The 25,753-nt window shown below is 38.9% G+C and overlaps 1 protein-coding gene and 1 non-coding gene across 2 annotated transcripts in view; both read left to right on the top strand.

Moving 5' to 3' along the window:
* Nucleotides 1–6,590: 6,590 nt before the first annotated feature.
* Nucleotides 6,591–25,753, top strand: part of Arhgap19 (Rho GTPase activating protein 19) — a 50,205-nt gene continuing 31,042 nt past the window's right edge. The window contains exons 1-3 of the mRNA XM_076834241.1: nucleotides 6,591–6,672; nucleotides 23,131–23,396; nucleotides 24,947–25,027. Of these exons, the coding sequence (XP_076690356.1) occupies nucleotides 6,617–6,672; nucleotides 23,131–23,396; nucleotides 24,947–25,027 (403 nt within the window). The 5' untranslated portion in view covers nucleotides 6,591–6,616. The remainder of the gene's footprint in view (nucleotides 6,673–23,130; nucleotides 23,397–24,946; nucleotides 25,028–25,753) is intronic.
* Nucleotides 15,439–15,576, top strand: LOC143381724 (U8 small nucleolar RNA). Its single transcript, XR_013088888.1, has one exon. It is a non-coding gene; the product is annotated as a U8 small nucleolar RNA (small nucleolar RNA).

The raw sequence follows: 25,753 nt of genomic DNA, 5'->3' as shown, positions 1-25,753 counted from the left end.
TGAGATAGAGTCTGACTTTGTTGCCCTGACCGGCCTCAAAGCCTGGGCTCAAGCCATCCTCCTGCTTCAACCTACTGAGTAACTGGCACTACAGGCATATACCATTGCATCAGGCTATTGTTGGCTTTTTTTTTTTTTTTTTTTTTTTTGGTACTGGGGATTAAACTCAGGGGCACGCAACCACTGAGTCACATCCCAGCCTATTTTGTATTTTATTTAGAGACAGGGTCTCACTGAGTTCTTAGTGCTTTTCTTTTGCTGAGGCTGGCTTTGAACTTGTGATCCTCCTGCCTTAGCCTCTAGAGCTGTTGGGATTATAAGCATCTGGCTATTGTTGGCTATTTTGATAACAGAACAACATCATATTTTTTTGGGGGGGTGGTACCAGGTATTGAACTCAGGCACCTGGCCACTGAGCTACATCCCCAGCTCTATTTCGTATTTTATTTAGAGACAGGATCTCACTGAGTTGCTTAGTTCCTCTCTTTCGTTGAGGCTGGCTTTGAACTTGTGATCCTCCCGCCTCAGCATCCTGAGCCTCTGGTATTATAGACGTGTGCCACCATGCCCAGTAGCATCACATTTTGAGGTTTTTTTTTTTTTTTTGAACTAGGGATTGAACCCAAAGGTGTTTTACCACTGAGATACAGCCCCAGCACACACACCCCTTTTTTTTCTTTTTTCTTTTGAGACAGGGTCTCAGTAAGTTGTTGAGGCTGGCCTTGAAACTGGTAACCTCTTGCCTCAGTCTCCTGAGTTGCTAGGATTATAAGGCATGTGCCATAGACTTTTGGTTTTAAAAAATGCTTGTAGGGCTGTGCACGGTGGTGCACGCCTGTAATCCCAGAGGCTGGGGAGGCTGAGACAGGAAGATCAAAAGTTTAAAGCCAGCCTCAGCAAAAGTGAGACTCTAAGCAACTCAGTGAGACCCTGTCTCTAAATAAAATACAAAATAGGGCTGGGGCTATGGCTCAGTGGTTGAGTGCCCCTGAGTTCAACCAGTACAAAAAAAAAAAAAAATTGTAGGGCTAGGGATATCGTTCAGTTGGTAGAGTGCTTACCTCCCATGCACAAGACCCTGGGTTCAATCCTCAGCACCACACAAACACACACACACACACACACACACACACACACATACAAAAAAAAAAAAAAGAAATCATCCTACTACTCATCAGACTCAATACTGACACAAAGTTCAGAAACACACTTGATGCTTTTATATAAAGCAGGACATCAAAATGTCCTGCTTTAATTTAAGAGGGAACAAGAACAAAAGTGGAGGTCGGAAGGATGCCTCCCAAGACTGAAGTCCTCTGCCTTGATTGAGGATAAAGTTAGAGCCTGGGTTCACAGGCTGAGCCCCTTGTCCTTCTTTTGTTCCATCTTGTTCCTTTTTTATGAAAACTTCCTTCCACATTCCTCCTTTCTTACCCTCCGCTGTCTTCCATTTCATGCATTCATTTTGTCTCCCTGAGACTATTATAACTCCTTGAGGGCTGGGGTCACTTCTCTGTGACCTTTTGTTCAGCTGGGCTGCCCGATGCCTTTACTGACTGTCTCGAATTCTGCTGGATTGCCACCCTTATCACCAGGCTGACAATAGGTACCTGGATAGAGTAAAGATGACTCAGGGGAGTCGTGACACCTTCTGGAAACAAGGTGTGCAGGCGTGTCAGCTGAGCGCATATTTCCACGGCACTCAGCAGTAATATTTGCTTTGAATCAGAAGTCACAGTGCAACAGTTGGTTTTGAGGAGAAACACACCCCTCACAAAAGTAACTAATTAAACTGTAACTACGTGTAATCTATGCTCCTTATCACACAGCAGGGGGAGAGGTGTGTTCTCCAGGATGCCATGTGGCATCAATATTCTCCATGTTATCTTGCACGTTTATCTAGTCTCACTACGTGCCAAGACACTGTGCTACTATGTGGCTTTTCAGAGATTTTCCCATTTAATTTTCAGAACTATCCTGTGAGAATTATTATTATCCTATTTTACAGAAGAGGAAATGCGATCAGAATGTTGAGCAACCTGTCGGAGCTCATACAGCTACAAGTGATGGACCTGGGATTTGAACCTGGGCTCCTAACTCCAGAGTCCACCTTTAAACCATTTCCCCCCATATGGTACAAAACTGCAATTTTTCATCAAAGGAGATGAACCAGAAATATAGTACCATGGTTTTCTTTCTAGTTGTGGTGGTAACACAATGTTTCTTCTTTTGTGGAATCATCCATTTAATCCAATCAATCGTGTTCTGGGTCCTGGAACAAAACTTAAGACTTTTTGGGGAAGGGCAGAATTTGAAGTGTGTATGTGTGTGTGTGTGTGTGTGTTTGTGTATGTGTTACAGAGGACTGAATCCAGGAGCATTCTGCCTCTGAGTTACATCCCCGGTCCTTTTTATTTTATTTTGAAATAAGGTTTCACTAAGTTGCTGAAGCTGACCTTTACCTTGGATTCTCCTACCTCAGCCTCCTGAGTTGCTGGGATTGCAGGCATGTGCTGGGCCTGGTTTAGGTTTGTTTATATCAGCCTTGACACAGGCTGGATTTTCCAACACTGTCTGGGGTTTAATGAAAAATCTTACCAACAATGGTGTGCACCTGTAATCCCAGCCACTCGTGAGGTTGAGGCAGGAGGATTGAAAATTTGAGGTCAGCCTGGGCAACATAGAAGACTCCCAACTGAAAAACAAAAACAAAAACACCTCCAAAAAAGGAAAAACAAAACAACAAAAAACAAAACAAAAGAAGGAATAAAGTTCTCCAAAGGGCAAATGGCTGGTGGTATAGCTCAGTGGTGGAGGGCTTGCCTCTGGGTTTGAGTCCCAGCACCGCCAAAAAAGAAGGAGAAGGAAGAGGTAGAGAAGAAGAAAATGTCCTGGATGTATGTTGCATGTCTGTTGAATTTTATGAGTTTTTTTTTTTTTTTTTTTTGTAGTTGTAGATGGACAGCATGCCTTAATTTTGTTTATTTTTATGTAGTGCTAAGGATCAAATCTAGTGCCTCACATGTGCTAGGCAAGCCTTTGCCACTGAGCTACAACCCCAGCCCCTTATGTTTCTTTTCATGTATTTACTTAATAAAGATGATTTGTTAGTAGTAATACTAAATGTATTTTATTTTGATACATTTATCAAACTTTTTTTTTGTGTGTGTATGGTACTGAGGATTGAATGCAAGGCCTTGTGTGTGCCAAGCGCTCTACCACTGAACTACACTCTAAGCCTTTTTAAAATTTTATTTTAAAACAGTCTCAATAAGTTGTTCAGGGGCCTTGAACTTGTGATACTCCTGCCTCAGCCTTCCAGCTCTGAGATTACAGGTTTGCACCACTGTGCCCAGCTTCAAATTTTAATATAAAGTCATCAATTGAAAAAAATCTATTAGGACATGTGATTCAATTTTTTAATTTGGATAATATAGTCTGAGGATTTGTTTATATTTATTTGGTAAGTATCTACAGAACAGCCATCGTGTACCAGACACCATGGAAAGAAAACTAGATGTAGTTTCTGCCCAGTTGAGGCAGGAAGTCTGGCTGGGAAAGCTCACATGAAATCAATAATCACACAAACAAATACGTAAGTTGTGATAAGAGCTATGAAGAAAGAAGAATTTATGAAAATTGAGAGTGGAAACTGATTTCCATATTGGGGCTATAGAAAGCCTCTAAACCAGTGACATTTACTCAGAGACCTGAACGATGGTAAAGCAAAAAATGGGACAGTCAGATAAAAACAACACATGAAAAGGCCCTGAGGCAAGGTAGAATTTGTTGAAATATTAAAAAGTGTTGGGGGTTGGGGCTGTAGCTCAGTGTTAGAGCACTCACCTAGCATGTGTGAGGCCCTGGGTTGGATCCTCCTCACTACACAAAAAATAAATAAATAAAATAAAGGTATTGTGTCCATCTACAGCTAAAATAAATAAATAAATAAATAAAAATAAAATAAAACTAAGCTAGGTGTGGTGGCTTAGGCCTGTAATCCCAGCAGCTCGGGAGGCTGAGATAGGAGGATCCCAAGTTCAAAGCCAATCTCAGCAATGGCAAGCCGCTAAGCAACTCAGGGAGACCTTGTCTCTAAGTAAAATACAAAACAGGGCAGGGGATGTGGCTCAGTGGTAGAGTGCCCCTGAGTTCAACCCCTGTACCAAACCAACCAAACAAACAAATAAAAATCCCTAAAATGTGTGGTGTCACTATGGGCAAAAGATGTGACTTATGCAGTCGAGGGGGAGAAATAAAGAATGTCCATATTCTTCTGCCCTTTTCAAAGCTTTATTCACTCAAATCACTCAATACAATTTTACCCTATAGGTTCTTAATCAAGAAAATGACAATCCTTAATGCTGGGCAGTGCAAAAGATATAATCAATTCACAGCAAACAACTCTAGATTAATTCTAAGCACTGCAAACACAATTAATCATGACAGGCTCATGACAGACATTCCCTCTGCATGCTAAGCTAAAGTCTCAAGCCTTAGGCTCTAAGTCCAGCAGATGGACATTCACTCAGACCAAGATCAGGTCAGGAACCAAGGCAGGCTTCTCCTGGAGTAGAGCTAAGAACCAAGGCAGGCTTCTCCTGGAGTAGAGCTAACGGCCAGTTGAGGTGGTAGGGAGAAGTCGTGGCTCTCACCAGGGTCAAGATGTGGCTATAGAGTTTGAGTGCGGTGAGGAAGATGTGAGGATCAGGCGAACGATGAGAAGAATAGGGATGCCATCCAGATCCTCAGCAGGCTCTCCAGCGTGAGGGCATCAGTGTCGGCTGGCTGAATGCCAATTCATTTGCTCCATCATTTATACTAAATTTTGGGGCTTCTGACCACCCTTTCAATCCCCATCAACGGCAACTGGGTTTCTCAGTGATGTCATTTGCCCTGGGTTTAAAGCATCTGGTCTGGACGGAGACTTCACTCTGTGTTTGTCTGGGTGGGGAGAAGTGATTTGTTTGTGCCTGAGGGCCATGCTGGGAGGGCTCCATCTGCAGCTTGCCTAGGGAGACTGAAGGTTTCAAACTGGAGTTTTAAGTAGAGTTGCTTAGGCTAAGGCCTAAGGTCATCCTTACGCATGGGTAGAGCTTTGTGGAAGAGAGGGAGGGTGCTGGGAGACTCCCATATGGAAGAACATTAGAAGAACAATAGGTGGGGGGGGGAATCTCTTAAAAAAAAGTCCAGCATAGAAAACAAATAGGAAAAAAAAAATTATGTTTTAAATTTATAGTGTTCTCACATCTTTTGCCTCAGTTAATCTTTAACAGAAGCCGGTGACCCCACGGGTAAGTGAAATTATGGTTATTTGTACCACTGAGGATTAAGGCTCTGTTCAGGACAGTTAGGCAGCTCTTGGTTCCACAATTCACACCAGGGAGGCAAACTCTGGGAAACCAAAAGGGAGTAGGTAGAATAAAGTACATGTGACCTACTGCTGTGCTGTGTAGAACAAAAGAAGGAAGGCTTTGGATCACATTGATGAGTAAGAACAGTGGTCCCTGGGTATCCATGGGTTATTTTGGTCTCAGGATCCCAAACCATACCAAAACCCAAAGATGCTCAAAGCCCTTAGGTAGATAGTATTTGCTTATAACCCAGTCAGATCCTATCTACTTTAAATAATCTCTGGATTACTAGTATAAAATATCTCATGTTCCATAAATAGTTGTTATACTGAATTGTTTAGGGAATGATGACAAGAAAAAAAGTCTGTATGTGTTCTGGTACAGACCCCGGCCCCGGAAATATTTTGGATCAGCTGTTGGCTCTGGAAGGGAACTGGCAGAAAGAGACGGACTATACTCGGTTGCCATTACTGTGCCTCCTCTTCTAAGTAGCTCTCTCTCTGTATCAAGGTAGAAAACAATTCTTGCTCTTTAGAGAGTGGCTTTTTCCCCTGGGTACTGGGGATTGAGCTCAGGAATGCTACATCCCCAGCTCCCAGACCCCCTTCTTTTGATCATTTTTTTTTTTTTTTGGTATCAGGGATTGAACGCAGGGGTGGGGGGATGCTGGGGATTGAACCCAGGGCCTTGTGCCTGCGAGCCAAGCACTGTACCAACTGAGCTATATCCCCAGCGCCTCCAGCCCTTTTAAAATATTTTATTAGAGACAGGGTCTTGCTGAGTTGCTAAATGCCTCGCTAAGTTGCTGAGGCTGAGTTTGATCCCGCAATCCTCCTGCCTCAGCCTCCCAAGCTGCTGGGGTTACAGATGTGCACCACGCGCCGGTTTAGGGTGACACTTAAAGTGACTATCAAATTCAACAATTCTGTAGTTCTACTTACATATCAAGAAAAAAAAAAAAAAACCGCATATGCTGGGGATTCCTGACAGGAACCTCAGAGTCCCTGACATCCTTGGAGTTCATTAAAATCAGAGTTTTCCCGGGGCCTCCGGGCTGGGTCTCTCCCGCCCCTCGGTTCCGCCAGGGTGGGGGCCACCAATGACCGTTAGGTATTTGAATGGACCAATAATATGTAGCTAGTCCAGCTGCGGAGGGGCGGATGAGTCATCCAATCCCATGCGAGATGGGGAAACACCTTAGCCAATCCAAAGCTCGGGGCGGGTCCTGAGTCGGGGGGCGGTGGAAGTGGTTGCTGACGAAGATGGCGACTGAGGCGCGGAGTGAAGGGGAGGTGCCAGCCCGGGACTCTGGCCGGAGGTGAGCCAAGTTCTGGGTCAAGCTGCCTAGGAAACGAGGCCCTGGGCTGGTCATACTGCCGCCCTTGCCTTGGGACACAGTGACCCACGGGGCCGGACTTTCTTCCTTTCTCGCACGGCGTTTTTCAGAGTCGCGCCTGCGAGGGCTGACCGCTCCTGCAGCTGCCTGCTGGAGGTCCGCGCGCGGCGTTGGGCAAACCGACCCGCTGTTGGTGGCAGCGCTGCCCTCCGGGACGCTGAGTTTTGCGTGGCTAGCAAGCTGAAGCCCAGAGCTGTTTATCGAATTCCCCAGCGTCACACAGCGTTCCCAGTCTCATGCGTTTGAGTCAGAGCAAGGATTTGAGTGTTAATTAGAAGTGGATTAGCTTTTAAACCTCTCTCCCTCCAGTTTCTTCATTTGTCCACGAACGTAATGATGTCTATTTCAGAAAACGTCAGGAATGGATAAAACAACTTAAAGCCCCCAGTTACTGAGCCTGGCAAATAACAACCACTAGATTCGTGGTAGATTTCCTTTTTCCCACTAGAAAAGCTAGTGGGAAAAAGCTAGTGATCCGGGAAATCTTGACTTTATTTCTACAGCGCCTTCTTTCTTAACACGTACACCGAGATGTAACGTTTCCAGGAAAAAAAATCCTGATGGACTTGCCCCAGTCTTAAGGCTGAGGTTGTCTTAAGAGATTACAAGTCTATCTCTATCTCTGTCTGTCCATCTATCTCTCTATCTTATCTAGATAGAATTCAATAGAAAGAGCTTATTTACGTTGCTTCAGTGTAAATCAGTAACATACTTTGGTTTGGCTTCTTTTGGTTCCTTTTGCACCCATTTGAAGGGTCCAGGAGTCTTGTTGCTTCTGAGCCAAGATGAGTTCGGTTGGATGTGTTATTTAATAACATTTTTTTACACAAGAGTTTTCTGCTCTGAGCTGCCCATAAGTGGTTGATCATTTTTGTTTGAAATCTATATAAGGGATGAATAAATTGGATTAGGTCATCCCTCATCCAACTCGAAATCCTGAACTGAGATGAAAATCTGGGGACAAATAAAATACTCTTCTATAGCAAGAGTAGTTTAAATTCTTTTAATAAGATATTGCCTGGGCCGGGGTTGTGGCTCAGAGGTAGAGCGCTGGCTGCATGAGGCACCGGGTCTGATCCTCAGCACCACATAAAAATAAAATAAAGATGTTTTGTCCACCTATAACTAAAAAATAAACATTAAAAAAAAGATAACGCCAATGAAGTTTAAATTTTGAGAATGTTAGTTACATGGTCAGTAGGTTCTTAACCTGAAACTGTTTAATCAATATAATCAATTCCATAATTTAAAAGAGAAGTTCGGTTTTTAAATTTTTTTTTCCTTTTTTTTTTGCAGTACTGGGGTACTACACATTGAACCTGTATGTTAGGCAGGCACTCTACCACTGTGCTACATTCCCAGCCTTTTTTAGATTTTATTTTGAGACAAGGTTTTACTAAGTTGCCCAGGCTGGCCTGGAACTCATGATCCTCCTGCCTCTGGAGTAGCTGGGTTTACAGGTGTAGGCCACACACCTGGCAGCTTGGTGTTTCTGTAAGGCTTTAATATAACATGTCTTTATCTCAGATTCCCAGTCCTTAGCTTTGTACAGGCGATCAGTAATGCATTAGTAATAGTTTTTGCCATTTCTTTCTTTTTCTTTTTTTCTTAAAAATTTTTTTTTTTTTTTAGTTGTAGTTGGACACAGTGCCTTTACTTTATTTTTATGTGGTGCTGAGGATGGAACCCAGCGCCTCACACATGCTATACGTGTGCTCTACCGCTGAGCCACAACCCCAGCCCATTTTTGCCATTTCTAAGACACAGATATTATCTTTTTTTTTATTTTTAATATTTTTATTTTTTTTTAAGTTATCGGCGGACACAACATCTTGGTATGTGTGGTGCTGAGAATCCAACCCGGGCCGCACACATGCCAGGCGAGTGCGCTACCGCTTGAGCCACATCCCCAGCCCCAGATATTATCTTGTGATGAGATATCCCATACCAATTCTCTTTTGCCCTGCAGATACTAATCTAATATTCTCTTGGTGGTGGGGCCCCTTGTGTTTCATGAAGAAGAGAAAAGAGTTGTGATTTGCACAGATTAAGACATTTGAGGGACTGGGGTTGTGGCTCAGTGCTAGAGTACTTGCCTACCATGCATTAGGCACTGGGTTCGATTCTCAGCACCACATACAAATAAATAAAATAAAGGTCCATCAACAACTGAAAGATATTTTTAAAAAAGACATTTGAATTTTGAATGGAGAATACATAATCATCTATTTAGAAGTCTTGTTTTCTATTCCTTCATCAATATCTTCAACCTGCTCCTAATAATTAGGAGTGAGAGTTGGTGCAGTGTTGTACACCTGGAATCCCAGATGACTTGGGAGGCTGAGGCAGGAGGAGCACAAGTTTGAGGACAGCCTCAGCACCTTATCAAGACCCTGTCTCAAAAAACAAACAGGGACTGGGGCTATAGCTCAGTGGCAGAGCTCCTGCCTAGCACATGTGAGCTCCTGCCTAGCACATGTGAGCTGGGTTCGAGCCTCAGCCCTACATAAAAATAAATAAAAACGAAGGTATTGTGTCCACCTACAACTAAAAAAAAAATCAACAAAAAAGAACTGGGGGTGTAGCTCAGTGGTAAAGTACCCCTGAATTCAATTCCCAATATCATTTTTTAAAAAAAGGTATGCCTTAATATTTAATTTTTCTAATTTTTTTGAGACTGTTCTCATTATATTGCTCAGGCTGGCCTGAGCAATATTAAAAATAAAATTGGTTAAAAATATTTAAAAAAATCTATGTTTGTAACCCCAATGTGTTCTATAAGAGAGTGCTTGTTTCTAACTTCCTGTTAGACATGTTCAAGTTATTTTAAATCCTGCTTTAGAAATCATTATGTAGTGGCACAGGATTGTCACTTTCTCTTTTATTACCTAATATAAGTCTCTAGATTTACTTCTTTTTCGATAGTGGAAAGAAAAGATTTTAATTGGAATCAGATGGCCCCTTCTGAGTCTTCTTATATGAATGCATTACAATTCATATTACACATATAGAGCACAATTTTTCATATCTCTGGTTGTACACAAAGTAGAGTCACACCATCATGTCTTCATACATATACTTAGGGTAATGATGTCCATCTCATTCCACTGTCTTTCCTATCCCCATGCCCTATCTAGAGATCATCTAATCTTCCCATGCCCTCCACTCACCAACATTATGAATTAGCATCCTTAAATCAGAGAAAACATTTAGCATTTGGTTTTTGGGGATTTTCTAATTTCATTTAGCATTATATTCTCCAGTTCCATCCATTTACCTGCAAATGCCATGATTTTATTCTCTTTTAATGCTGAGTAGTATTCCATTGTATATATATATACCACATTTTCTTTATCCATTCATCTACTGAAGGGCATCTAGTTTGGTTCCACAGTTTAGCTGTTGTGAATTGTGCTGCTACAAACATTGACGTGGCTGTGTCCCTGTAGTATGCTGCTTTCCCTTCTGATGAACATTTAATATTTTTTATCTAAAAATGTGACCTCTTCAAGATTTGACTTCCATCTTGTTTTCCCTATTTCTCCCTGTAAATACACCATTGTGCTTAGTATGTGGGAGGCCCTGGATTCCATCCCCAGCACCAAAGCAAAACAATATAAAACTAAGAAACTTTAGAAAACTGGTATGGAAGGATTAGGGTTAAGAAACATAGGAAATAAAGGAGCATTTTAAAAGGAAAATATAGAGAGGCTGACTTTCTAATGGGCGCTACCAAAGGCAGACCTTGTGGGACAGTTGTTGATAGTGAGCCCTTTAAGAAGTGATCCCGGAGAATAGAGGCTATCCTCAGAGCAGGTAAGGAGGTAGGATTCCCAGAGTGGCAACTTTGTCTTGTGAAGGTGAAAATACAGAAGAGAGGGCTCAGTTACATATTATTGGCAAGCGGATTCCACATTTATATTTGCTAGTATTCTTTCAGTTATATGTGCCAGAAACTTAAACTAGCTTAAATAAAATGAGACATTATTAACCAGCTCAAGAAATGGAAAAACTTGGGGTTAGGTCAAGTAAGGCTTAATCTGTACCAAAAATCTCAAATCTCAATATTTTTAGGTATCTGCCTCTTGCTTTCTTATATTTGGTTTCCTCTGTATTTGCTTCATAAGAAAGCAGGTTCTTCATAAAAGGTGGCGATAATGGACCACTAAAATATCTGTCTTACATCCCACCAGGTTAGCAGTTTTACCATTTAGCAAGAATCTCGCGAAGGTGAGTCTTTTCCCAATTTGGCTTTGTGGGTCTTTGAATCAGTGAGGGGAATACAATGTTTCTGTTTAAGATTGGATTATGTGCCCCTACCTAGTGCCTGCTGAATCATATGGATTGAAAGATGGGGAGAAATTATTGCCCAAAGGAAAATGGGGGTGCTGTTACCAGAGGAAGGGGGAAATAGTGGGCAAAACCAACAGAGGTTCATTATGCTGTCTTTGTACTGCTCCTGCATATATTCCTCACACATGCTAGGCATTATTTTTTTATATGTGTATTTTAGATATAGTTATATGCTTAAGGTTATGTTTTGAAAAGGCCTTACCATTTAATGTGTGGAGAAAAACATTCATATTTCTTTCTTTAAAAAAGATTTTTTTTTAGTTGTAGATGGACACAATACTTTATTTTTTATATAGTGCTGAGGATCGAACCCAGTGCCTTCCACATGCAAGGCGAGCACTCTACCACTGGGCTACAACCTCAGCCCTCATATTTCTTAAACAACTAAAACCCAAAGAAATGCCTCTTATTTAAATGCTAGTTACCCCTCATCCATCCAAATCCTACTCATCTTTATGATCTGGCTCAAATGTGGATTCTTGTATAAGAACATTTTCCTGCTTCTGAATTCCTAGAGTCTTTCTTATCCATGGATTAGACAGCTAATGATCTTGTATCTTTTTTTTTTTTTTTTGGTACTAGGAATTGAATTAGGAGTACTTTCGTGCACTGAGCCACATCCCCAAACTTTTTATTTTTATTTTGAGATAGGTTCTTTCTAAGTTGTCAAGGCTGACCTTGAATTTATGATCTTCCTGTCTCAGTCTCCAGAGCAGCTGGGGTTATAGGTGTGTATCACTACACTCAGATTGTATCATCTTTTTGTGTTGTGGTCTTTAGCTACTATTTAAAATTTTATAATGCTTAGTGGAATTTAAGCTCTTTGGAGTTTAAAGACTTTCTTTCTTATCCCTATACCTTCCTATATCTTTTTTTTTTTTTTTTTTTTTTTGGTGGAGGGAGGTGCAGGTTAGGGATGGAACTGACATCCTCACACATGCTAGGCAAGCACTGTACCACTGAGCCACATCCTAGCCCACTGTACAATATCTTAAAATTGTTGGATTGATTTTAAATGATCATATGAGTGATTTTTTTTGTTGTTCAGTTTCTTTGTCTCAGAGAAGCCATTTACTTTTTTATGTTAGTTGATAAAGACTGGTGGTTAGTTATGTAGTATATATGAGTCTTTCTGGCAGGCTAAAAGTATAGACAAAATCTTAAGAATTTTTAGTATGTGAATTTGTGTAGATAGGAACAAGTCATGTGCCTGAGCAAAAAACATTAGCTGTCCACTGGGGAGAATGTATCTTTCGGGACTTTGGAACAAATGAATATAGAAATAGTCTTGTAGAACTGAATCTGATCATACATAGAAGTATTTCTAGTTTTAATTGCCTGAGACTCATGGTGTTTAAAGTATGTAGGGAAAAGAAGCTCACCAAGCTGTGACTCTATTTTTTTGAGGATAAACATTTATTTTTTATATAAATGATAAGAGGGAAACTATACTGACAGTGAAATGTCCTAGGAATTTTCTTCAATTAATCAGGGAACTTCGATGCTACTTTTCAAATACAGTTAACCTCTTTCCTATTGTATACCAACTTGGGAGAGAAGAATTAGGTGTCTTGTAACATCCAAAAGGATAAAAGTTACCAAGCAAATAAGTCAATAAATTGGCTTTTTAAAAAAATCTTTTATTTAGTTTTTTTAAATTATAGTTGGACACAATACCTTTAAAAAAAATATATATATAATTTTAGTTATAGGTGGACATGATGTCTTTATTTTACCTTATGTGGTGCTGAGGATCAAACCTCATACATGCTAGGCAAACGCTCTACCTCTGAGACGCAACCCCAACCCCTTTAAAATTTATTTTTAAAATTTGAAATGAAGTCTCCTCATGTTTCCCAGGTTAGTCTCAAACTCCTTGGATTCAAGGAATCCTGTTTCAGCCTTGCAAGTAACTGGGACTCTATGTGTGTGTCATAGTGTCCAGCAATAAATCAGCATTATTGATACTCTGAGAAGTATAATTAATCATCTTCATTGAGAACAAAACATTGTCATTCTACAGAACAAAGTCTTAGGTGTCCAAAAATGTTTAAGAAGGTAAGCAATCAAGAATTTTTTTAAATTTCTAGATAGTTTGTCGGTTTAGTTTAGGTCAGGTTGCTCTAGTAGCTTGAAATTAATTTAAGTTGAATAGTATTGGGAGTCTAAATTAGAGATAGCAAATTCACATTACAAAAGCTTGGACAGTGCCTCTTAAGGGCAGACCTGAGTGTGTAAATGTTTTAAAATTTTATCTAAGATATTAGATACTGTTTCCTGAAATCTTGTAGTACTTACTTATCAACCTTGAATTATTTCTGGTATTAACAAAAACCTGCCAGCTTGGGCACATGGGGCATGTTTTGTCTTCTGTATATTCAACTTTCATGATACCTACTTAAATTTGATATTCAGAAAGCAATGCAGTCTTTTGATTGATACTTGTATGCATATTTTCCTTCCCAATAAAGTGGCATATTTAAAATCATGTTTCAGAGCCTGCTAGAGTTGAAGAAGCAGTAAGAGAGTACATACTTCTCTCAGAGTGGTAAGTTGGGCTTAGACAACTTTAAATATAGCTCATATTTTGGTAGATGCTGCCAAGGTTGTGGTTCTTGGAGAACAAATCAAGTTAAGCAATTCACTGGGGAGGAAATATTTAGTTTTGTGGGTATGCAGTTTTGGTTGTAGTCAGCCAGAAAATACATTTGCAGAATGTAGGATTTTTTTCACTGCCTTAAATTTTGCAAATTCATAGGTTCAACATGCCGAAAAAGCACTTGCATTTCATTTTTCTGTAATTGATTTTTCAGCTGTGGATTCTGTTTCCAGTCCTTTTATGAAGCGTATCACCTTACATGTAGAGTACCATCTAGTGGTAGAAGCAGAAATTGTAGAATATAAGTAGGTTATCAAAATTTCTCTTTTTGTGGGGTCTTACCTCTATGATTCTTTAGGATATCTGGCTGGAGCCCTTGTTATCTCTGTATGCCTACAAACCTAGCTACAAATTATCCTGGTTCTGACCATATCTATGCAAATCTTTTTATAGGGGTGCCAGAAGTCAAAGGGTTCTGCTGTGCCAGGTTAAGTGCTCTACCTTTGATCTACATCCCCAGCCCTGCAAAAACTTCTATAATAAGGAAATTAACTTTTAATATACTTTGGTTTACTATGATTTTTTAATTTTTATTTTTTTGATTCTGGGGATCGAAGCCAGGGTCTTTCACGTGGTAACACACGTTTTGTGAACTATACTGTACTTAGCACCTCTATGATATTTATATCAAGTTGTATGAAGATGTAGGCAAAAACTTCTTGATTTCTTTAAGAAAAATTATTATGAAATGTTGATCATACATACAAATATATAGAATAATATAACCAATACTTTTTTCCATCACCTAGCTTCAGTAATTTTTTTTTTCTGGTACCAGGAATTGAACCCAGGCTGCTTAACCACTGAGCCGTATCCCTGACCCTTTTCACTTTTTATTTTGTGGCAAGGTCTTGCTCTATAAGGCCAGCCTCGGCAACTTAGTGGGGCCCTAAGCAACTTAGCAAGACCCTGCCTCAGCCTCCCAAATTGCTGGGATTATAGATGTGTGTCATCATTCCCAGCACAATGGACATTTTTGTTTGTAGTTTTTGGTGGCACGTGTTAGGTATGGAATAGAATTGTTGGATCATAGATATACGCTTTGTTTAACTTTAGTAGAGAAGACCAGTTTTTCAAAACGATCTCATCAATATGTAGCACTAGTATCAATATAAGACAGTTCCTGGACTGGAGTTGTAGCTCAGTGGTAGAGTGCTTGCGTAGCACATGCGAGCCACTGACTTTGATCCTCAGCACCACGTATAAATAAATAAATAAAATAAAGGTATTGTGTGTGTTTTTACACACACACACACACACACACACACATCTATATGTATGAGTTCTCATTGCTTTCTCCTAAACCTTGGTAGGGTCAACCTCTAATTGTGTGTGTGTGTGTGTGTGTGTGTGTGTGTGAGAGAGAGAGAGAGTAGGGATTGAACATGCTAGGCAGGTGCTACATCCACTGTGCTGCATCCCCAGTCTTTATATTTTATTTGAGCTGGGATCTCACTAAATTGCTGAGACTGGCCATGAACTTGGTGATCCTTCTACCTTAGCCTCTCAAGTAGCTAGGATGACAGATAAGTGTTACCACATCTGGCACAATCTCTTTAATTTTTGCCATTCTAGTGGGTAATAGTATATCATTGTTCTAATTTGCATTTTCCTGATGTCTAATATGATTGAGCTTTTTTCAAAGTTAACCATTTGGCTATCTTTTAAAAATCCTATCATCAGGTAGGATAATCCTTACCGATCCTCCTTCTAGAGGGCAGATGGAACATGATGATTGGAGTTCATGGGATATTTGATTAGTGTTTCTGCATAATCACGACTTGCAACACCCTGATTAATTCTATCTATCTGATTCTTAAAAAATAATAAAAAAATAGATAAATAAAACCCCTTCGGGGGCTGGGATTGTGGCTCAGGAGTAGAGCGCTTGCCTAGCACAGGCAGGACCCGGGTTTGATCCTCATCACCACATAAAAATAAAGGCATTGTGTTGTGTTCATCTACACCAAAAAATAAATATTTAAAAAGAAATCCCATGCCCATTTTTAAATTGGATTATTTATAAAAATTCTTATCAATCTGTGGAGATTCCTTTTTTTTGGGGGGGATAGTAGAGATTGAACCCAGGAGGTACATCCCAAGCCCTTTTAATTTCTTAATTTGAGACAGGGTCTTTCTAATTTGTTCAGGCTAACCTTGGATTTGCAATCCTCCTGCCTTAGCCTCCTGAATAGCTGGAGTTATAGGTTTGTGCTACTTTGCCTGGAGCCAATTCTTTTTGGTACTAAGGATTTTACCCAGGAGTGCTTTACCACTGAGCCACATCTCCAGCCCTTTTAATGTTTTATTTTGAGACAGGGTCTCACTAAATTTCTTAGGTCCTGCTAAATTTTGAGGCTGGCCTTAACCTTGGTGATCCTCCTGTCTCAGCCTTCTGAGTCGCTGGGATTACAGGTGTGGTCCACTGCACCTGGTTGCAAATTCTTGGTTTTTTTTTCTTTAAATATTTATTCTTAAGTTTTTTTTTAGGCATACACAGTATCTTTATTTTACATTTATGTGGTGCTGAGGATCGAACCCAGTGCCTCGTGCATGCTAGGTGAGCACTCTACCACTGAGCCACAACCCCAGCCCTGCAAATTCTTGATATATTCAGGATATGAGTTCCTTTTTGATTATTTATATTGCATATATATTTTCCCATCCTGTGTTTATTCATGTCTTTTGATAAACACACTCTTATTTTAATGAAGTCAAGTATATTAATATTTTTCTTTTTAACTATTTTTTTAGGTCTTATTTAAAAATTATTTCCTCACCTTGAGTTTAAGAATATGTTCCTTTGAAGCAAATGTATGATATGTCAAGATCATTGTATTGTCTTGAACAATAATAAAAAAAAAGAAAAAAAAAATTATGTAAAACTGTATTTGCCAAAGTTTGAGTTTCTTATTTTCTTTCATAGTGAATTTCTCTATTATTAATAAAGATAATTATGCTTATAAAAAAAGAATATGTTCCTTTTTAAAAATATTTTTTAAGTCATACATGGACAGAATATCTTTATTTTGTTGTTTGTTTATTTTTATGTGGTGCTAAGGTGAGTGCTCTGCCACAGAGCCACAACCCCAGCCCAAGAGTATGTTTTTCTGTTTTCTTCTAAGATGCTATTGTTTTGTTGTTAGATCTACAGTTCACCTGGAACTGATTTTTGTGTATAGTGTGAGATAGGAATTGATTTTCATTTTTTTCCCCTGTAGATATCTAAGCGTCCCAGTGAAAATGTCATACATTTCCAGTGATTTTCAGTGTCACCTTTGTTCTGAATTAAAGAAAACAGAAGAAAGTAATAAAGAGCAGAAGCTAATGAAATGAACAAACAAATAGTAGAGAGGTTCTATAAAACTAAAAGTTGGAATCTTGACAAAGCTAATGAAATTGATGACCATTAATAATCATAATTTTAATAAAGAGAGAACACACATATTACCAGTATTAGGAATAAAGATTTGGAATTTATTGCTCTGGAACCTATATTCCTTAAAATGAAGAGGATACTATAAATAAGTGTATGCCAATAAAGTTTAAAAGTTTATATGAAGGGAAGGGGAGAGGGGATAGTAGAGGATAGGAAAGGTAGCAGAATACAACAGTTACTAATATGGCATTATGTAAAAATGTGGATGTGTAACCGATGTGATTCTGCAATCTGTATTTGGGGTAAAAAAGGGAGTTCATAACCCACTTGAATCTAATGTATGAAATATGATATGTCAAGAGCTTTGTAATGTTTTGAACAACCAATAAAAAAAAGTTTATATGAAATAAGTTTTAAATTTTACTATAGATAAATTTATCACCCTTTTTTTGTGGATTGTGCTTTTTACATCCTCTTTAAGAAACTCTTGGCTGGTGCTGTGGCACACATCTATAATCTCAGTGACTTGGGAAGCTAAGACAGGGAAATTGCCAAGTTCAAGGCCAGCCTCAGCAACTAAGCAAAACATTGTCTTAAAAAAAAAAAAAAAAAAAAAAAAAAAAAAGGCTGGGTTGAGTGCTTCTGGGTTCAATTCCCAGTACAGCAAAAGACTGAAAAACAACACAACAACAAAGCTCTTCCTTTGCCTCATTAATTTTAGGGATAAGATCTTAAATTGTATAGGCTGTGAAACATGAGATCCTCCAGCCTGAAGCTTCCTGAGTTGCTGGAATTGTAAGCATGTGCCATTGCACTTGGCTAATTTATTGTTAAATACTGTCTTTAGGGCTGGAGAGGTAGCTTAGTGGTAGAGCACTTGTCTAGCACTTCTGAGGCCCTGGATTTGAGCCTCAGCACTGCAAAAGAGCAAATAAATTACTGATCTAGAGTTTTAAAAGTTTGACTTTTCATAGTTACATCTTTATTCTGTTTGAAATTTATTTTTTGTGTATGATGTGAGGTAGGGATCAACCCTCCCCATATATTGTAAAACTGTTCCTTCTATGCTCTTACATTATGTAATTGTTTCATGTAATACAACTTTGAATAGTGATGGGAGTCTCCTGTTGAGCTTTATGTGTGTGTTGGCAAATACAGTTAACTGGTCCAGTTTTTTATTCCTGTTTTGTTCCTACTTGCAAAAGAGTGCTCAGAGTCCTAATAAGTACTGCCTTTCAGGCCCCATAATGTGTCCTTGTGTTGTCTAGCATGTCTGGAATTTGTGTAGGCTGTACTGGGGCAGGGAAAGGAGAGTTCCTTTGTCACACAAACAAGGAGAAAGCTTTTTTCCTGTCTCTTCGATTTACCAATGCCTCATCAGAAGCTTTCAGCACTTATGTAAGAAATTTATTTTATTTTTCTTGAATTTGGAGCAAACTTGGAGTTTGTTTTAAAATATTTTAGAATAAGGAGTTGTTTTTGCTTAAATTTGCTTAAATATTGTATTTTCTGTAGTCATAGAAATCTCTGAAGTTCTTGAATGTTTTCCTTTATATTCTTAGCTTTTTGTGGCATTGCATATTGTTTGGAAGGGTATTAGTGGGCTTTGTCATATGGGTTAACTTTTTAAAAATAACCTCCATCTCTTATCTTCCTTTTTCCTTCTTTTAAAATCATTTCCATGTCTTAGGTACTGTCTTATACTACAATGAAAAAAGTGAGAAAGAGGTAAAACAAACAAAAAACTAGCTTAATGAAAAATTTAAGTGTATCCGTAACAAATAACAAGAGTAATAAACTTGGGAGGGCAGAAGGGAAAAGAAAGGAGATTGTTTATTTGTTCTTTATGTGTTAGGACTCCCAACGTGTCTTTTTCTTGTATTTCTTGCAGATAGCTAGGGGCAGCCTGGGCTCTCTTTCTACCTGTTCAGGTTGTTCAGGAGGGAGTCTCGGGGTTGATGGCCAGGTAGGAAGGACTCTGTTGAGAAACTATATAGCTAGGGGCTTTGTGCTTCTAGCTCCTTTCTTTCTTGAGTACTTGATCCGATTTAGTGCTGGAAGAGTCAGCTGTGATAGAAGTTTTAAAGTCTTAACAGATCATGCTCTGGACATTAATAAAATTAATACAATTCTGTAGTTTTTATGTGTATATGTGCTTTTACTTCACGAATATAATGGATATTGTTCATAAACGGTTATATGTTAGAACTAATTTGATTTGAAATTAGTTATTAAGAATTAAAAGGTTTTTTAATTCCTTTAAAATTTCATAAATGATTAGTTTAGGCTCTATAAATTATGTTTCTCTTTGGTACTTACACATTTCATGATTTTTTTGACTTCTCAGTAAGTGCTGATTTCTCATTGGCAGTGATTATAAATAATAGTTCTATATTGACTCTTGTTTCTTGCCTGAAATACTGACATAAAAAAAAAAAGAAAGAAAGAAAGAAAGGCTCTTGTGCCAGGTGTGGTGGTGCAACCTATAATCCCAGCAGTTTGGTTGGCTGAAGCATGAGGATCCTATGTTCAAAGCCAGCCTCAGAAATTTAAGAGAGGCCCTAAGCAACTTCTTAGTGAGACCCTGTCTCAAAATAAGAAAAATAAAAAGAGCTGGGAATGTAGCTTAAGTGGTTAAGTGCCTCTGGTTCAATCTCCAGTATATATATCACAAAAAAAGCAGCCTCCCCCTTCCCACTTTTATTAGCCAGGTGCTGAAGCACTCACCTGTAATCCCAGTAATCCCAGTAATCCCAGCTACTTGGGAGGCCAAGGCAAGAGAATCCCAAATTTGTGATCAGCTGTAGCAAGTTAGTGAGAATCTGTCTTAAAAAATGGTTCCCTACTGCTAAATTTGACTAGCTTAAAATGCCTCTGGTAGAGCACTCCTGGGTTCAATCCCCAGTATCCACAAGACAAAAAAAAAAAAAGTCTCTAGTCAAAGGTTTAAGGTGGAAGTGCTTCTGATTCTGATTGGCTTATATTATATCATTGGCATCTTTAAGTTTATTCAGGAAAAATAACCTATGTTAGTGTGTAAAATGGTTGAGGGGATAAGCTTTCCAAATTTCTCTCTGAGTGACTTTTTGGCTTTGGAACACACATTCGTATTTCTATTTTTTTTTTTTTTTTTTTTGGGCCAGGGGCCCTTTACCACTGAGCTACATCCCTATCCCTTTTTATTTTGAGACAGGGTTTTGCTAAATTGCCCTGTCTCAAAGGCTGGCCTGGAATTTGCAATCCTTCTGCCTTAGCCTAGTCATGAGTTGCTGGGATTATAGTGGGATGCTACCACACCCTGCCATTAAATTTTCATTCGATTTCTCAGGATACATTATAATTATAGAGCAAAGAAAGAATCTACTAGCTACCAACTGAAAATTTGGTCTGTTGATTAAAATGATTTAATACTGCTGGATGTGGTGGCGTATGCCTGTAACGCCAGCAGCTGGGAGGCTGAGGCAGGAGGATCATGAGTTCAAAGCCAGCCTCAGCAAAAGTGAGGCACTAAGCAACTCAGTGAGACCCTGTCTCTAAATAAAATACAAAATAGGGTTGGGGCTATGGCTCAGTGGTTGAGTGCCCCTGGGTTTAATCCCCAGTACCAAAAAAAAAAAAAAAAAAAAAAAGGTTTAATACTTTTCAAGTAAGTAGAGGTGAACTTTGAAATTTACTCATGCCTTGGGCTGGGGATGTGGCTCAAGCGGTAACGCGCTCACCTGGCATGCGCGGGGCACTGGGTTCGATCCTCAGCACCACATAAAATAAAATAATAAAGATGTTGTGTCCACCGAAAAAACTAAAAAATAAATATTAAAAATTCTCTCTCTCTCGCTCTCTCTTTTAAAAAAAAAATTTATTCATGCCTTGTTTTCATTATACTGTTATTAAAATTATCTGTGTAGTGTTGCTAAAGTGTATTATTGATTAGTTAAATTAATATTTAGAGATGTCATTTTTTCTGTACCTATTTTTTAGTACCTATGTTGTAGTGAACAACTTTTAAATTGTGATTGTTTTTATTGTGAAATGTTTATATGAGTCAGGTGAATTTAACTTTGCCTGAAAGAGATGTGATAACTTGTTCTTTCTGGCTTTTATCTATTCGTTGGTTATATAATAGATGACTGTATAATGTATAATAAGGATTAGAACAAGCCATTAGAGTCAATTAATGATGGAATAAACAATATTTTTGCTAATAGAGATGGAATAATAGAGTTCTTTTTTTCTTTTAGTGGTATTAGGGATTTAACTTTATCCCCAGTTCTTTTTAAGTTTGAAATTTTTAAAGTTTTTTTTTTTTTTTTATACTGAGAATTGAACTCACGGGTGCTTTACTACTGAGTTATATCCCCAGTCCTTTTAAATTTTTCATCTTGGGACAGGGTCTCACTAAATTGCTTTGGATGGCCTTGAACTTGTGGTCTTCTTGCCTCTGCTTCTCTCTCTTTTTTTTTTTTTTAAGAGAGAGTGGGAGAGAGAGAGAGAGAGAGAGAGACAGAGAGAGAATTTTTTTTTTTAATATTTATTTTTTAGTTATCGGCGGACACAACATCTTTGTTTGTATGTGGTGCTGAGAATCGAACCCGGGCCGCACGCATGCCAGGCGAGCGCGCTACCGCTTGAGCCACATCCCCAGCCCTTGGCTCTGCTTCTTGATAGTTGGGATTATAAGAATGCATCACCACATCAGGTTAATAATACAGTTCTTAAATGTAACATATTAGAAGTAAAAAAGGATTCAGTAGTTAGGCATTGGGAAACAAAGAACAGAGAAGAAAATATTTTTGAGAGTCAAAGGAGCTATGCCAGGAGTAGAGTCAAATGTAACGTGGGAGTAGAAAACCAGTATAGGGACTCTAGGGAGAAGAAACTTTCTGTGCAAAGGTAAGACTTAGGTGATGGATATGTCAAAGGCATCCAGAACCGAACAATTTTAAAATAAAACTGGGCTAAAGTTACAGCTGTGGTAGAGTGTATATCTAGCATGCTGAGGCCCTCAGTTCAATCCCCAGTGCTGCTAAATACATACATGTGTGCGTAAATTTAAAAAAAAAAAACGCCTAATTTTGGATCTGAACAAAACTGAGTATCTATTTCATCTACCTGTAATTATGAAATTTATTTTTTTCCGACCTCTGAATTTATTTGTACAAACAGCACAGGAGAAAACCAGTCCCTTACAAACAGGGGCCCAGAGGCACACCATTCCTTCTGTCCTCACATTTGAGGACAGAAGCTTTTACTATGGAGTCTTTGCAGGGGCCTGGGCATCCTTGGAGTCTGCAGATAACTCCCACCTTTGGGAGCAGGAGCAGGAGCAGGAGTCGGAGCAGGAGCTGATACTAGAGCTGGAGTTGCAGCCCTGGGTCTTAGTTTGGGCTTAGGTTTTGGCCTTTGGCTGGCAGATCCTGCAACCCTGAGCCCTGTGGGCATGATGAACACACTTCCTGAGCTTGGGGTGGGCAAAGAAGGCAAGGCAATCAGGCTCGTAGCTGGCACCCTTTCACATCTTGGGCTTAATCTTCTCAGGCTTCACAAGGACTTTGATAGCCTTGGCATGTGTGTTCGTGGCCTTGTTTGCCTACATTGTTTTCAGGCCCTTGTTGTTGTACTTCTTGGCAAAACACATATTTTTCAGGAACTTGGGGTCTACCCCTTTAAGAGAGTTATATCTTGGGGATTTCTTGATGCCATTTCTGTGCCATTTTAGGGACTGGTTGTGCATGATGTGGTTCTTGGACTTGGCCATGTCAGCACCATCAGCTGCTGCTCCTGGAGCAGTTATGACTGGAAGAGGGAGGACTATGAAAACTTGTTGTGAGGAACTGACTACAAGAGCAGTTGGCTGAATTTGAGAGAGGGCAGTTGGGAAACCTCAGCCTGTGTGTGGACTCAGGAACCAAATAGCCCCTCAGGTGGGGCATTAAAAAAACATACAAAAATGATCTCCCCAAAAAGATTCCTCATTTTTTTCTTTTTTCAGTGATGCCATCTGTAATTTTATCATCTGCAATGATTCTTCCCTTCGAGGTCAGCCCATTATCTTCAATCCTGACTTTTTTGTGGAGAAACTGCGACATGAGAAACCTGAGGTGTTTACGGAGTTGGTGGTCAGCAATATCACAAGGCTTATTGATTTACCTGGAACGGAGTTGGCTCAGCTGATGGGGGAAGTGGACCTTAAGTTGCCTGGTGGGGCCGGCCCAGCATCAGGATTTTTCCGGTCTCTAATGTCTCTCAAGCGGAAGGGTAGGAGATGTGTCTGTGAAGGGTGGGCAGTTCTCAGTGGCTCCTCAGGCTTTTCGCTTTTTTTTTTTTTTCCTTTGAGACAAGGTCTGTCTGTGTTGCCCAGGCACAACTTGAACTTCTGGAGTGATCCTCCTGAGTACTGGGACTATAGGGTGTGCCCCACCATGCCCAGTCTTTTCTTGGCTTCACTTCTAACATCTGAATATTCATTGAGAAGTTGTAATTAACCCAAAAAATTGGTCATTTTTTCTCATTTTCATAAGTAGAGAATGCTAAGTACTAGTAATAAAAATTACAAAAACTAGGTAAAGAAATAATTAAAGGAAATATATTCAGCCCTGTGAGATGACATGATTAGTTTAGGTAGTTATCAGGGTCATCTTAATTTTTAGGCTACATTAATAGTGTACTAAAGTAATATTTAATTTTCTAGATTTTAAAAAAATTTTTGAAATGATATCTTGGCTGGCATCAAACTCCTGGGCTCAAGTAATCCTCCTGGTGTGCATAACTCCAGGGGTATAATTATTATATTAATAATTTTAGGGCTGAGGTTGTGGCTCAGCGGTAGAGTGCTTGCCTAGCGTGTGCGAGGCCCTGTGTTCCATCCTCAGCACACATAAAAATAAATTAAAATAAAGGTATTGTGCTCAACTACAACTAAAAAAATAAATATTAAAAAAATTAAAATAATATTTTAAAAAACAACTAAAAAACTTACATAGCTAAAGAGTAAAGAAAGCCTGTACATTTTTTAAAATGTATATATTTTTAGTTGTAAGTGGACATAATACCTTTATTTATTTTTATGTGGTGCTGAGGATTAAACCCAGTGCCTCATGCATGGCAGGCGAGTGCTCTACCACTGGGCCACAACTCTAGCCTCAGCCTGGACATTTTTTATTGCAGTATTTCTCAAATGTTTTCATTCTATGGAATGCTTTTATAAAGCAAGTACCTATGAATTACCCAAAAAGAGCCTTTCCCATAAATAAATAATAGAACATTTTTTTTTTAGTTGTATTGGACATAATACCTTTTTTAATTTATTTGTATGTGGTGCTGAGGATTGAACCCAGTGCCTCACATGTGCTAGGCAAGTGCTCTGCCACTGAGCTACAACCCCAGCACAGCTTTTGATAACATATGAAAGAGGTGGCATTTTATTAAATAAAAGGAATCATTAAGGTAGAAAAATGCTTAAGCATTAATATATCCAATCCTGTAGCAACTCCAGTGGATAATCAATCATAAGTTCTTTTTGGTTTGTTTTAAAATTAAATAGTAACATGCTAGGTATTGTTATTTAAATATGAAAATGGTCTTTGCCTTCAAGGAACCTACAGTCTAATACTGAGCTTGAGAGAAGTAGTTGAAAATTGATCTGATTGTGTTTTCTGGTACACACACTTTCATTGCTAAACATTTTTTTTGTTGACCCTTTGAAAACATTTGCTGAACTGTGAAATGTGCTGCTAGATTAGTTTTAACTATCATGGTTTTATACTATTTATATGAAATATAGCCCTATCCTGCATACGGTTTTACAGAAAAAGGAGTGGTATTTGGATCCCCACTGACAGAGGAAGGCATTGCCCAGATATACCAACTGATTGAATATCTGCACAAAAGTAAGACTACTTCAAGTTTTATTGTTCTTTGTTAAATGAGGACTTGTAAGTTTTTCATTGAGATCTAACTGCCTTGAGCTTTATAGATGCCAATTAACTCAAAAAAAGAAATAACCAGTAATAATTAATTTCAGGTGGCATATTTTTAAGTATATTTCCTTTTAAACTTCATCTTATGTATTGATTTGCCGTATATTCTCAGAGATGTATATTAATTGCATAGTGCCTATGAAATTACATTTCCCCCTTTACTCAGATATTTCTCTTTTAAAGAATTCATTGTCTCTAAAGAATCATTACATTAATTTAAGGGAGCATGGTATTTTTTCATCTTTCATTTTCAGAATCCCATGATTAATATTCTTCACTTAATTTCCCCTCTCCTCCCTCCATTCCTTCCTTCCCTTCTTTCTTTGCAGTACTGGGGCTTGAACCCAGGGCCTCATGCTTGCTGTGTAAGCACTCTACCACTAGGCTACATTCCCAGCCCTACATTTCATTTTTTAGGAGTCATGCTGTTGATGTCATTGCTCTAAGTGCTTGGTACAGCTGAGAATGTGTGAAATATATGGCATTATATGATGTCTTGTTAAATTCAACATGTCTTCTTAATCAACCCCCAAATGCTTATTTATAACTTATTCTATGGTGGGACATTGTGCTAGAACACAGGTTACAAACTAGCAGCTTGAGTTTAAGTCATCTATATTTATGTTTTACTTGTTG

The sequence above is a fragment of the Callospermophilus lateralis genome, chromosome 15 (genome assembly GCF_048772815.1).
Source record: "Callospermophilus lateralis isolate mCalLat2 chromosome 15, mCalLat2.hap1, whole genome shotgun sequence".
NCBI classification, from domain to species: Eukaryota; Metazoa; Chordata; class Mammalia; order Rodentia; family Sciuridae; genus Callospermophilus; species Callospermophilus lateralis.
The sequence above is the reverse complement of the archived record's forward strand: the minus strand, read 5'-3'. Positions and strand labels throughout refer to the sequence as shown.